Raw genomic sequence first — 14,315 nt, forward strand, 5'->3', positions numbered from 1 at the left:
GTGCCCGACCGATATATCGGTCTCTGCGTATATGTTTACCGATATGAAAACATTTTTTTCAGAACATATAATGCAGAAAACAGTGCTTTAGAATTGGTGTCATAGCGTAGTTTGTCCAGCAGAGCGTGCTGACTCTGAGCTGACAGTGGCTCTACAGACAGGGCGGAGTTGAACTGTGTGTCTTCAAGGTAAGTTGCTAACTAGTTTGTGAAATACATACTGGAAAGTTAATAAACAATGACCCCATCATTTTCCCTTTTCAATATTACTAATATAACATTAACCCTGTCCCTGACAACCATGTCACTCATGTCTGTTTGCTGTTAGCCAGCTATAGTTTGTCAGTGCAGTCAGTAATGTAGCAGATTGATAGGTAAACATCAGAGCATCTTTTTGCAGCTCAGCAGACAATGGTGCAGTGGTGGATTGTGTCTGTTGAGTGTTGATTTCACGCTACGCTGTTACCTAGTTGGTAAGACGCAATGCTGGAAAGTAAATAAAGTCCATCTTTTACTCTCCGTGACAGCGAGCTTACAGCTAACTAACTAATCACGTAGCTACTTTCATTGCTTGTCAGCTGAGTGAAACTTTGTGTGTAAACATGTATTCACCAAACTGTTTTGTTCAAGATTCACAGTTTGGTACCCCCCTCAACCGAACAATTCCAGTCATTGCATTTACAAAATGTAATATTTTAAAGTCTGGTTTTAGGACAACTTGGATGTATCCTTGGTGTTATTGTCTTGCTGGAAAGTCCAGTGATCACAAAGCTTCAATTTACACACTGAAGGTATCACATTTTTCACGCCAAAATGGCCTGATACCTGAAAGAATCCATGGTGTGTCACATACTCATTTTCGGTTTAGTGTCATACAGTGCATCGGAAAGTATTCACAACGCTTCACTTTTTCCACATTTTGTTATGTTACAGCCTTATTCCAAAATGGATTAAATTCATTATTTTCCTCAAAATTCTACAAACAATACCCCATAATGACAACGTGAAAGAAGTTTGTTTGAAATCTTTGCAAATTTATATATATATATATATATATATATATATATATATATATATATATATATATATATATATATATATAAAAATAATAATAACAATAAAAAAAAATAATCACATGTACATAAGTATTCACAGCCTTTGCCATGACACTCAAAATTGAGCTCAGGTGCATCCTGTTTCCACTGATCATCCTTGAGATGTTTCTACAACTTGGAGTCCACCTGTGGTAAATTCAGTTGATTGGACATGATTTGGAAAGGCACACACCTGTCTATATAAGGTCCCACAGTTAACAGTGCATGTCAGAGCACAAACCAAGCCATGAAGTCCAAGGAATTGTCTGTAGACCTCCAAGACAGGATTGTATCGAGGCACAGACCTGGGGAAAGGTACAGAAAAATTTCTGCAGCATTGAAGGTCCCAATGAGCACAGTGGCCTCCATCATCCGTAAATGGAAGAAGTTTGGAACCACCAGGACTCTTCCTAGAGCCGCCTGGCCAAACTGAGTGATCGGGGGAGAAGGGCCTTAGTCAGGGAGGTGACCAAAAACCAGATGGTCACTCTGACAGAGCTCCAGCATTACTCTGTGGAGAGAGAAGAACCTTCCAGAAGAACAACCATCTCTGCAGCACTCCACCAATCAGTAAAAGGCACATGACAGCCCGCCTGGAGTTTGCCAAAAGGCACCTGAAGGACTCTCAGACCATAAGAAACAAAGATTGAACTCTTTGGCCTGAATGGCAAGCGTCATGTCTGGAGGAAACCAGGCACCGCTCATCACCTGGCCAATACCATCCCTACAGTGAAGCATGGTGGTGGCAGCATCATGCTGTGGGGATGTTTTTCAGCGGCAGGAACTGGGAGACTAGTCACAATCGAGGGAAAGATGAATGCAGCAATGTACAGAGACATCCTTGATGAAAACCTGCTCCAGAGCGCTCTGGACCTCAGACTGGGGCGAAGGTTCATCTTCCAACAGGACAACAACCCTAAGCACACAACCAAGATAACAAAGGAGTGGCTCCGGGACAACTCTGTGAATGTCCTTGAGTGGCACAGCCAGAGCCCAGACTTGAACCCGATTGAACATCTCTGGAGAGATCTGAAAATGGCTGTGCACCGACGCTCCCATCCAACCTGATGGAGCTTGAGAGGTCCTGCAAAGAAGAATGGGAGAAACTGCCCAAAAATAGGTGTGCCAAGCTTGTAGCATCATACTCAAAAAGACCAGAGGCTGTAATTGGTGCCAAAGGTGCTTCAATAAAGTATTGAGCAAAGGCTGTGAATACTTATGTACATGTGATTTTTTTGCGTTTATTTCTTTTTAATAAATTTGCAAAGATTTCAAACAAACTTCTTTCACGTTGTCATTATGGGGTATTGTTTGTAGAATTTTAAGGAAAATAATTAATCAATTTTGGAATAAGGCTGTAACATAACAAAATGTGGAAAAAGTGAAGCGTTGTGAATACTTTCCGGATGCACTGTACGTCTATAAAACCTTCTTTCAGGACTCCACAGGTCTTTCCTAATTACTTCTTGAATATTCAAGTCAACATTTCCCTTGAAGTTTTGCTTTCTTCCACACCACAAGAAGGTTGCTGTTGTACCATATTTTTAAAAAAATGTATGAATGGTGTTGCCAACTTTGTCTATTGGAAATTGAAGTGCCTTGGAAATGTACTTTTAGCCATGACCTTTCTTGTGTAATGAAATAATATCCATTATTAGCTTTTGAGACATTTTTGCTTACAAAACATTTTTGATTGCAGATTGATGACTTAATTTTGTTTTAAAACAATTAATTGTGTAGCCATACATATTTAAGAAACAGCTACATGCAATAGGGGTTGAATAATTATGACATGGCTGTATTTAAAAAAAAAAAAATCCTGCTTTTTAGAAATATTAGGTTATAAATTCACACTATGACTTTGAATGTGTCACTCAACTGATGTTTTGTAAACTTTTTGACCATCGCTGTTGTAATTGACTGCAAAAAGAAAATGTTCCTAGACAGGAGACTTGAATACCACAGGAGGCTTCTCTATCAGCAGCTCGTTTTCTCCGCTTGCTGTTTGCCATTTTCAACAACACACAACGCGTTCAGAACAGCGATGTCATCAAGTTGACCCATGTGAAACACAGGCAAAATGTATCCATTTACAGATCCATTCAGGTGCATTAGTGGAGGTTGTAACTGTGCCTGTCTGTTTGATGCTTTGTTTTCTTCACTAAACCTTGTGCTCCAGATGAGTCATTAAACTTGAGGTGAACCACGGTGCCAATGCTTACCGAACCGTGGGTGGTGAACTGTATGGTTGTTGTTTTTTTTGTTGTTTTTTTTAACAGAGAATAGTTACAACCCTATTGTGTATATCCACTCATTTTTCCGATCGGATGGTGATTTCCTTAATTCCCTCTTAACCGGCGAAGTTTAAACTTTTGTTTTAGCGCAGCGGTTGATTGACAGGCGAGGAGTGTTGTTTTGCTGCTGCTGGGACGCATACAGGATGGCTTAGCATTTACACCTCAAATGTGATGCATTCAGATGCATTTTTGACCATATACGTATGTGGTTTTTGTGATCCAATTGCAAAACTTTTTAGACCCCGTTTAGACCTGTATTTAATGCTAACCACATGTGATCCGATAATCAAAAACGCATTGTAATACCAGGTGGAAACAGGGTCATGGAAAACCTAAACTTGCAGTAAAGCAGTGTATACACATGGGTTTAACCTAATTCAGGGGTAATTCTGTGAGGATGAGGTGAACTGGTATTAGATACAGGTAGTTAATCAGACACAACAAACCTGAGACAAATAATCCTCATCAAGCGATACCACAGCTAATCAATAGGCAGGGTTGGGGAGAAACGAAATACATATAACGGGAATACGTTTAAAATACAAAATATAAGTAACTGTATTCCACTACAGTTACAATTTAAATCATTGGTATTTAGAATCAAGTTGCATTCAAAAAGTATTTTGATTACTGAAGATTACTTTGCATTTTATTGTCATTTGTTTCATTTAATATTTAGTCCTTTCAGATGGAAATCATTTATACATATAAATTATCTGATCCAAAGTGCATTTGAACAGTGGTGAAACAATTTTTTATGACATGTTACATTCATATGAGCAGACAGATAAGTAAGTCTGAAGTAATTTTGGAGCAGAAGAAATAAACCTTGTGTAAATTGTCAGCTTTAGCCATTTTACATGCACATTACCAGGCACGATCATATTTTTTTATCAAGAAAATTCATGTTGGATCATAATTTGACATGTCAAATTTGTGTTTCATAGTTTTTACTTACTCTTCCAGTTACTATTGCAAAGTAAAAACGTAACAGATTTTTTTTGCACTAAATTGTTTTTTTTTCTAATGAAAACTTAAAGAATAGTTCACCCAAAAATGAAAATTCTCTTATCATTTACTCACCTTCATGCCATCCCAGATGTGTATGATAAAGGCAGCATAAAAGTGATTAATACGACTCCAGTGGTTAAATCCATGTCTTCAGAAGCAATATGATAGGTGTGGGTGAAAACAGATCAATATTTAAGTTTGACTATTTTTTGTCTTTTTGTTTTATCCTTTTTTACTACAAGTTCTCCTCCCTGCACAGTAGGTGGCGATATGCACCAAGAATGCAAATCCCCTAAAACAAAAGAAGTGTGCTTAGGAGGGCTGTTTGAAAGTGGAGATTTATAGGTAAATAAAGGACTTAAATATTGATCTGCTTTTCACCCACGCTGATCATATCACGTCTGAAGACATGGATTTAACCACAGGAGTCATATGGATTACTTTTTGCTGCCTTTATATGCTTTTTGAGTTGCAAAGTTTTGGACCCTGTTGAACTGCATTGTATGGACCAACAGCTGAGCTGAGATGTTCTTCTAAAAATCTTTGGATGTATTAAATTCCATAATAAGCAATGTTCCTACCAGAGCAATTTCAGCTTGATGTACCACCTTGATGTAGTAGGGGGCAGTCAGCTCCAGCTGTCCAGGCAACATGCCTTGTCAAACCAACGAGCAGGCAGCTCAGCCATCCACAGACTTAATTTGCACTCAAAGACGGATGGACCGAGCACAACAGAATACAGGCATCTCAAGACGTGTTTTTCAAAGTTTCAAAATGCCTTTTACTTTACACGTTTTCCTAACAAAGCGCTGAAGACTAGTCTTAAAGTTTAAGACAGTTTTCCCCAAAATTATTTTACATTTATAATTTGCAAGATATGACTTATGCCTTATGTAACCCCATATAAGCACTTCACAGATATAAATTAATAAATACATCATATTAACCTCAGCCAACATGTGTTTTTAAGCAAAGAGTTCTGTAGAGTGTACTGTATTACATAAAATAAAATACATGTACAGTCCAAAAATGAGAAATGTAACAGATGTGTTATGGATGATATGAAGTACGACTGTTTTAAATATTCATCTTCACCCTGCAGCTGAACAGCTCTGATAATAATAATAGCAATAGTGATTTTGCTTCTCTTCATATCAAACGCCATTATCATATCGAATGTTTACATTTTGAAAAACATTACCAAATTAAATGTATGCTTGCATTTTGGATACTGAACAGTTTGGATTTCCAGCCACATGTATAACCGGAGTTTAAAAAAGTTTATTATGTTTCATTGAGTGCTTCATCGCAGGCGAATTAATGAGAGAAAATGCATTTTTTTTTTTCTGTGGGAACAAAATTTGCGCTCTCCATTTATGAGTTCACGTTAAACAGCGTCTAAGCTGCATGGAGAGAGATGAAATTGCAGTCCAAAAGAAAGACACTATGGATTTATTGTGTTACAATATATGTATTAATAATTTTCACCAACATGTTAAAATGAAAAATGTGGGAATTTCACGTGCTGTGAATATGGAATGTGCAGAGATACTTAAAAAGTTGCACAAGACGTGCAATCACGCTCCGAAATTCCTGTGGCTAATGGTTTTTTCCTTGCAGTATATCTACACTTTGGTAATTGATGCTGCTAGGACACTTGGAAAAGAGCAAGGACAGTTCTAGGAGAGCATGCTCAGTATCTGCGTGCTTTTGTGTGCTCACGCGACTGTGCCTTGGCAAGCCCAGTTTATTATGTGCTCGCGTGTGTTTGCGAGCTAAATGTGTCATTTTTGTGCTCTCTCACTGTCTGCTTGCACTAACATTATCAATGACGCACTGGCCCAATCGGACCAGTGAGAGTTCTTGCAACTGGCCCGAATCTCTCTCACACTGGCCCCGGGCCATTGGGCAGTCCTTACTGTCGAGTCCTGAAATGTGTCTGTCTAATGCATGAGTACATAGACCAACAATTAAAAATAGAGCAGAGGGAATTAGACCAATATTAGGGTAATGTGCAAGGATGTGGAAACAAAAACAATATTTTGACTTTTAAAAGACACAATTTGTATTGTCTAAATGCTTTACTTGTCTGTTGACACAATATAATCTATTTGAATTATAATATTTAGTATATAGTTATAAATATTTACATTATTTTTTAAATTTTATTTTGGAGCTTTTGTGTAAATATTGTATGCGACTAATTTCTATTAATTTAATTAATCAGCACATCATGTAATTAATTTAATTGAAAACAAATTCAATGCTTACACATATAAATTGTATAATTTTTTCCCCCCGACTCAGCCCGCAGAAGAAAAAAAAATATTGTTGTGCCTTGACTTTAAAAGAGTTAACGTTCTTCCAGCTACATGGGAGAACATGTAACCAAATTAATGTGAGTGTAAGGGCTCGAATTTTGTATCCATTCCTTTGTAATCCAGACATAAGCTTTGTTCCATTCTTCAGTATGTGCATGTGAAGACACACACACACACACACACCCTAGACACAGCAGAAACTCTAAAAATCGGTCATCACCCCAACAAACTAAAGCTGCCCACTCTTCTGCCACTGATACCACATTAGTTTGGTTCCTATTTTACAATGACTTACATCTGCAGGCTGGAAGAGGGTTCTTATTACAAACCAATGCTGTGAGGCTGGAGCTAAACTGATTACTTGTGTAGTTACCTGAATTCACAGCACTGAAAAAGACTGCCAACGCATGTCTCCAACCTAACCCAAGTGAATCACTTTCTGCTATGGGTGGGTGATATAAGCAAATAATTATATTGCAATATTCTTGAATTTTTCTGTGGATAACAAACAACACATCACAATACACACGCTTTTAAGGAATAGTGATTCAAAAACATCTGAAAAACAAAAAGTGTTCTTTTTATTTAAAATTATGTCCAAAGGAATGGAAGACCTTCTACATTGTCATATGCATTCTGTACCATATGGCATTTTGCTTAAACGCTTGACACATTTCTACTAGTATATCACCCACCCCTATTTTCTGCCTGTGTTTAAATGCAGTCTGTTCTATCTGAGAGAAAAGGAACTACTTCAATCTAACAGTGAAATGACAGACTGAAATCTCCACACAAAGACATTTAAACAACACCTCTTGAGCCTCTTGTTGTGTAAGCACACTCACACATGTAATAAGATTTCATAGATATGAAGTATGTCCTGGGAAATAGTTGATTAAATTGACTTTTTAAAAGATCGATCTGCAATTTCACTTACCTCCAACCAAACCCCACTCTGAACCCTGAACTATAGTCAGATGCAGTCACATGTGCAATATCTGTATTTTTTTAATTATATATATATATGAGCATGCTGCCAGCTTCTATATGTCTAAGACAGTAAATTGGTGTTACATTTCTCATCTCTTAGAATGGACACTAGACATCAAAATGTAACACACACCCAATTTGCTGGTCCCCACCACTTGTGGTTGGGTTGGGGGGTGTTGTTGATTGATCTGTGCACTATATTTGTTAAGTCAGGGTATCTGCAGTTTCCGCATATCCATTTTTATACTTTTTAATAGCCTTTTGAAGACCTTTTCAATCATTCACATTCTCTGTTCCTCACTGGTGGAAAGCGCTTCCAACAGATATCAGTTGTAGCCTATATATTCTCCAGATATCACATAGTTGACTTTTTTCCAAATTGCAAATAGACCATGTTTGATATGAACAGTTTCACAATTTTCTATGTAGCAGACATTAAAATTCATCTTTAATTATTTGTATTTTTTGTAAAGCATGTGAATATAATGTTGATTTCACTATAAAATAATCTGTGTTGTAAAATATTTTATTTTTACATTGTAATTCATGTTTGTATTCATTTTCAAATTGGTTCATTCAGCCTTCAAAGGACGCGTCGTACCTAGCATGCAGCCTTCGAAACGAGACACAGCCGATGACGGTGCTAAGCGGACTTTTGGCGCAGGAGCGTTAACATTTTTAAAGAGACATGACAAAAATTTTTTCAAAAGACATGAATTATTGTAAATAAATAATTCACGAAATTGATTGTATCATAACTGCGTAAATTAAACTAAATAAAATAAAAATATTTGGGAACCCCTCGTTAAGTCTTTATTTATTTTTGGGGGTCTGCCGCCCCCCTCCCTCAATTTGAGCATTGATCACATTGATGGTGTAACTCAACAGAATGTTGTGATCTCTGGGGCTTTAAATCCCAAAGCTGACAAACTGTCCACCAACTTTTAGCAGATTACACACAAAAACACCAAGCCAAGGACCTACTCCAGTTGCGCTGCTGTCATGCTCTGCAGACAGCCGTCTACCTTTCCATTAAAGTAGGTCAACATGCTTTCAGTTTGCTTATTTTGTCTGTTGGGTCTTCCTGTTAGACTGGCTGTCTATTAGGCTGCAGACTCACCCCAGCTGATTCAAAGCAGAGCTGCATTGGTGCATAGCCACTCCCTTTACCTCAGGTCCATGCGAAATGCTCTATGTCACACTCTCCATCTGCTACCCCCAAAAGAATTGCGGTCACCTCCCAAGGCAACATTCAAAACAGTCCCATCCTCCCCAACACGCAAGATGGCATAGTGTGTCATATTTTCAAATCCATCAAATTGCTGACAGATTATTGTTAATAAATGGCCAAATTATTAGCAGCTAATTTGTCACCACATCTGCTTTATGAAGTGCTGTGCTGCAAACTAGATCTGAAAGAAAAATATCTGTTCACAAATGTGTCAGTTGTTAATTTAAAATGTGAAGCACATGTAATAGATGGCTGTGAAAACTACACTGGTAAAAACCAGGTACAGTAATCCATGACTAAGCGGATTCCATATTCAAATGAGATAGATGTGTAAAAGCATTTTATAATGTACACCACAAGTTTAAACAATATCTGATGACTACCATTATGTCTCTAGAATGAATAGACTGTGATAACACACCTGTAAATGTTTTAAGACATAGTCAGCCAAGCATCTTGCGCCTGACTTAACGTTTTAAAAACCCACCTCCGGACGAGGCTTGCACGTGACTAATTAATTATTTCGATTAAAGCCCTTTGTGATGTTTCGCGCGAATGCGTCAAAATTAATTTCATGTCAATTACAGCTTGCAGATTAAAGATGAAACCCCAAAACGGTAAGATGTATAAAAAAAATTAAATAAAAACCCACGTGTGTAATTATAACCACCTGGATAACTGCTCTTTGTGAATGTCGCGCCATCTGCGCTCGAGGCTTTATGTTGATAATGAACGCGCTCGCGCCGCACACTCGTGACTGTTCACCCATTCGCGCGCACGTTGCAACAATAAACGACGCCATCCGTACACTAACGCCAGTAAAGTCGTTTTTTAACCGTTATTTTAAAACGGCCTCTCGTCTATCAGCTTGACTGTGATGGCTCAAAGTGGGTTAGGCGGCCACCCACACGCACATCAACACAAAACGCGCACACGTAAACATTCACACAGTGATGCACATCCGCTCAAAGCAAGCACGCTAACCATACACACTGGCCCGTAATTTACCCAAGTCAACAGTTTAGGCAAAACAACAACAAAAAACATATTTCAGTGTTTGAAGTGGAAACAAATGGAGTGCGTTGATATGTGTGCGTGTAAGGTATTTACCGAGCTGCCAGTCCGTGATGGTCAAGACGATCTCATCCATTAGGAGATAGCGGAATTCAACATCGTCCTCGACGCAGCGCTCCTTCAGCGCTCGCAGGATCTGGACCTGCGGGTACTCCTGGCTGATCCGCCGGTCTGTGATAAACCACACCCGGGAGCACATGTTTTGGAGATCGGAGTGCGGAACTTCAGGTCGAGCGACGGGGAAACGAAGCTAAATCCACACAAAGAGCTGCAGCAAATTTTCACCTTTATTTGAAAAGCGCCGTTATTCCGGTCCGACTAGATACAATATACCACTGGGATACGACTAAAGACACCTAAAATCGCTTTTTGACTAGCACGCGGTGAGAGGCTGCCGTTTTGCCTCCCCAATAACCGAAAGGTGATAACGCGGCCCCCCACCGACTGGCAACAGTAACTGCCCCCCAAAACGGGCTAACAAAAGCCTCGCTAATGAGCCCGGCTCCTACCGCTCACCGCGATTCAGAGTCCAACGATAAAGCTTAAAAACCTTGACAAAATGGAGAGAGGGCGGATAAGAGGCTGGATGTTGTGACGAGTGATGCCCCTGTTGCAGATCTCCGGTGCTCGCGCTGCTCTCAGCCCTACGCCTCGGCTTTTCCAGCACGCGCTTCGCATTTACAACTCTTTCCCTCGCGCTCATGCACGGCCCGCACGAGCCAATGAGAGAGAAGGGCTCGCTCTCACACCGACCAATCGAAGACCAGGGTCCTCACCTCGGCAGCTGCTAAAGCCAATCGGAGGAGAGAACAAGAAGAGGCTCTAGAGGTCTGCGTTAGCCAATGGGAGATGCAGGGGAACAAGGCATAGGGTGACGTATGCGCGCGTTCGCGACTTCTCGCGCTCAGCTAGGGTTTGTTTGTGTGTGTGTGTGTGTGAGCGCGTGGCAGGAATTGCAGCAAGGCAGAGACGGGAGGGAGTCTCCGAGAGCGCGCATTGCCCCCGAACCGGTTCAGACCGGGCGTGGAGAGGCTTGGTTTGGTTTAGTTTGGATACCAACGCCTCTGTGCTACGTGTTGAAACGGTAGAAATAATGGCTCGGTGAAGAATCTCCCATCACGCCTTGATATGAGACTGTGCATAAGTATATGCGCACAGTGGAGGCGGGGGAATGAGCACGTCTGCAGGCGCATCTTGACGCTTTTTTGTGTAGCTCAACTGCCGTCTCATAGTGTCGTGGCAACCGCATAACAACAAAACGCTAAAGATTGTGTTCTTGGAAAGGCAGATGTCCAATATGGATATCTAGTCAGTCTAGAAGTGCAAGTTAATAAACCAAATGTCTCAATGAAGTGTTCATAGTTTTGTCTGGTCTCTTTGTTTAATTCTTTTGTTCTTTCGAAGGGAGAAATAAATTGCATCTGTTCTTTCACATGACGCGTCAGGGATGCGGTTTCATGCCAAGGCAAATGACCCACTTTGGCTTTGTTTACACCCAGAGAAACAGAGGGAGGGGGCGGACGAAGAGATTGAACGAGAGAGGCATTAGATGTGACTGAACGAGAGAGGTAATAGATGTGATGAACATCTAACAGGCAGATTGTGGTTCACTTCTCTTTTAGTTATGCCTTTATAAAGCCATTATACGGTTGAATGGATAGATATCACTTAACCGTCTAGAAAACAGGATGCCTTTAAATAAAAGCAACCCATTTGTAATGTCAAATGAAATTATATAAATTTCTCGTGAAATTTTTTCTGTAAAGTTCATAGAAATAACACGACGCTGGACATTAAAAACGATGCGCCAATTTCGACTCAACACGTCCATCTTCCCCCAGCGCCAAATTTCTCTGCCAATCAGCTTCCCCGAAAAGTTTACGGGGCGGTACCTCCATGGCGTGACCCTCGTCGTTATTTATTTTTACACGTCAATAATAATACAGTGTAGGCGACATTACACAGCCTAATTAATGCGGGTAAATGTGAGATTTTATCATTTTACGAAAGTTTTAGTAAATGCAAGACCATTATATTTAAACAATGAAAATAACTAGATTCCAGTGTTGTGGTGGGACCCGTTGATGTGGTGAAAATGTATTTGTGTGCGATCACGCGGTTAGTCAATGCCGCCACCCAGTGGATGTTATTAGTAAAACAACACACGCTTTACTGTAGTATGCGACTAAAGGGACATAGGCAGCATATATTGAGATTCGAGTAACTTTATTGCATGATATAAAATAAAGCTTTATAAAGGTTTATAAAATATGACAATGAATTATCAAGAATGACAATTAATGTATTCATTGTAGTTAATTACTTAATAAACACAGTCCATGGGTCTTTAGCATTTAGATTTAAACATTTCCCAACCTCTACTATTTCTTTTTATTGAATATTGATGGAGCAACATAATTTGTGTGAAAATAATTAAAATGGTGAGTGACCTTTTACTCCACACTTGGGCCCCCAGGGGGATTTATATCATGTAGATATAGGGGCAAAAGTTTTAGTGCAAAATTTGTCAACTAATATGAATAATTAAGAGACAGCAAGATGCTTTTTTGAGGAACAAATGAAGATAATGCTTATTCAAAATAACCACTTCAGAAAAGGGTGCAACGTTTCCTGTTCATTTCACAACATCTTGAGTATTCTATAAAAAAAACGAATCTCCATTGTGACACATTATTGAAAAAGTTTCATAAATCTATTTGCCCCACTTACAAAAAACAGTGTTTTATTATGGGGTTTTAATGTGTTTGTGTTTTAATATCCTTTCACTTATTGGAAAGTTATTGAAAAGCTTTTTATTTAATCACCTTGAACAAAGCTGAAAATTAAAAAAAAGTATTTTGTGCCGAAATAAATATGATAATTTTCATTATAAATTTGCAACATTTTGCAATGCATAGTGACAAACAGGTGTATGGGAAAGTGCTAGTCTTTGATGCTATTTAGTATTTTGGAAGAAAATCAAATCAAATGAGCCTTTAGCCCAGTTGTATCCTACATTAATATTCTTACATTATTACAATGAATATGACCTTGGATTGGGACTAACTACTCATGGACACAGCCTGAAACAAAGTATTGTCCACTGTATTATCTGATTCATAAATATACATTTCTGTTGTATCTTGGTATGTCTGAAATAGCTGTTTTTACCTTGCAAATGCAGCACAGTTAAACTGAACAATAAAAAATACATTTCCAATGATGTTAAAGGTTTAGGTGATTTAGAGGAAAATGTAATGCATTTGTCATGTGCATTTTGTTGATTCATGTTTTTCATGTCTTTTATTTTGAAAAGTTTAATTCCTGTTTCATGTCATGTGTTCCTGGTCATGTGACATACTGTTTTCCCTCCATGTTCATGTGTCTTGTTTTCATTGGTTCATTGTTTGATTATCTTGTTTAGAGTTCTGTTTGTTCATTGGTTTGTTCTCCCATGTCCAAGTATATAAGCCCTCATGTTTTCCATTGTTGTTTGTCAGGTATTGTGTGTTTGGTAACGTGTTCATGTTAAGCCACGCCACGCCACGCCAAGCCCATGTTTATGTTTATGTTCACTTCATAAACTTCACTCCATCGTCTCTTCATTTACCTTATTGCCAGCCTCGTTACAGAAATACCTGACCTAACAATGAACCCAGTAATCCAACTCATACGCCTACGTCAAGGGAATCGTTCCCTGGAGGATTATGTAGAGGACTTCTGCGATCTGGCCTGCCGGGTGGACTTTAATGAGGTCGCCCTCAAAGACTGTTTCCGTTTTGGATTGAGTGAGCCAGTCTCCACTTTGATGCCTGGCGGTCGCAGTTCCCTCAGCCTGGCTCAGTATATCGACCTTGCCCTGCAGATTACTGGTTCTATGTTCACTGTGGGGGAGGCGGATGCCGAGCCGGAGTCCCACGTCATGGTCAACGAGCCGGAGTCCCACGTCATGGTCGACAAGCCGGAGTCCCACGTCATGGTCGACGAGCCGGAGTTCCATGTCATGGTCGCTGAGCTAGCGCCATCTTTTGCTCCGGATCCTCAGTCTGCTCCATGCCACGTCACAGCCACGCCTCAGCCTGCTCCATGCCACGTCACAGCCACGCCTGAGCCTGCTCCATGCCATGTCACAGCCATGCCTAAGTCTGATCCATGCCTTGTCATAGCCACATCTGAGCTATTAGACCTGGAGATGGTTCCCACCCTTTTACCCACCCTTAGTTCTCCTGAGCAGGCAAGGGGAAATTTCAACCCTCCAACCCTGCCTGGACCCTCCAAGCCCTGGACTCCGCCTTGGC

At 39.8% G+C, this 14,315-nt stretch overlaps 1 protein-coding gene across 2 annotated transcripts in view; it reads right to left on the reverse strand.

The window, feature by feature from the left end:
• LOC127424193 (beta-citrylglutamate synthase B) overlaps window positions 1-10,692 on the reverse strand; it is a 28,989-nt gene extending 18,297 nt beyond the window's left edge. For both annotated transcript variants that reach the window (XM_051669165.1, XM_051669164.1), the window contains exon 1: window positions 10,054-10,692. In XM_051669165.1, the coding sequence (XP_051525125.1) occupies window positions 10,054-10,216 (163 nt within the window). In that variant the 5' untranslated portion in view covers window positions 10,217-10,692. The remainder of the gene's footprint in view (window positions 1-10,053) is intronic.
• Between the last annotated feature and the right edge of the window lie 3,623 nt (window positions 10,693-14,315).

This window comes from Myxocyprinus asiaticus, chromosome 33 (genome assembly GCF_019703515.2).
Source record: "Myxocyprinus asiaticus isolate MX2 ecotype Aquarium Trade chromosome 33, UBuf_Myxa_2, whole genome shotgun sequence".
Taxonomy (NCBI): domain Eukaryota; kingdom Metazoa; phylum Chordata; class Actinopteri; order Cypriniformes; family Catostomidae; genus Myxocyprinus; species Myxocyprinus asiaticus.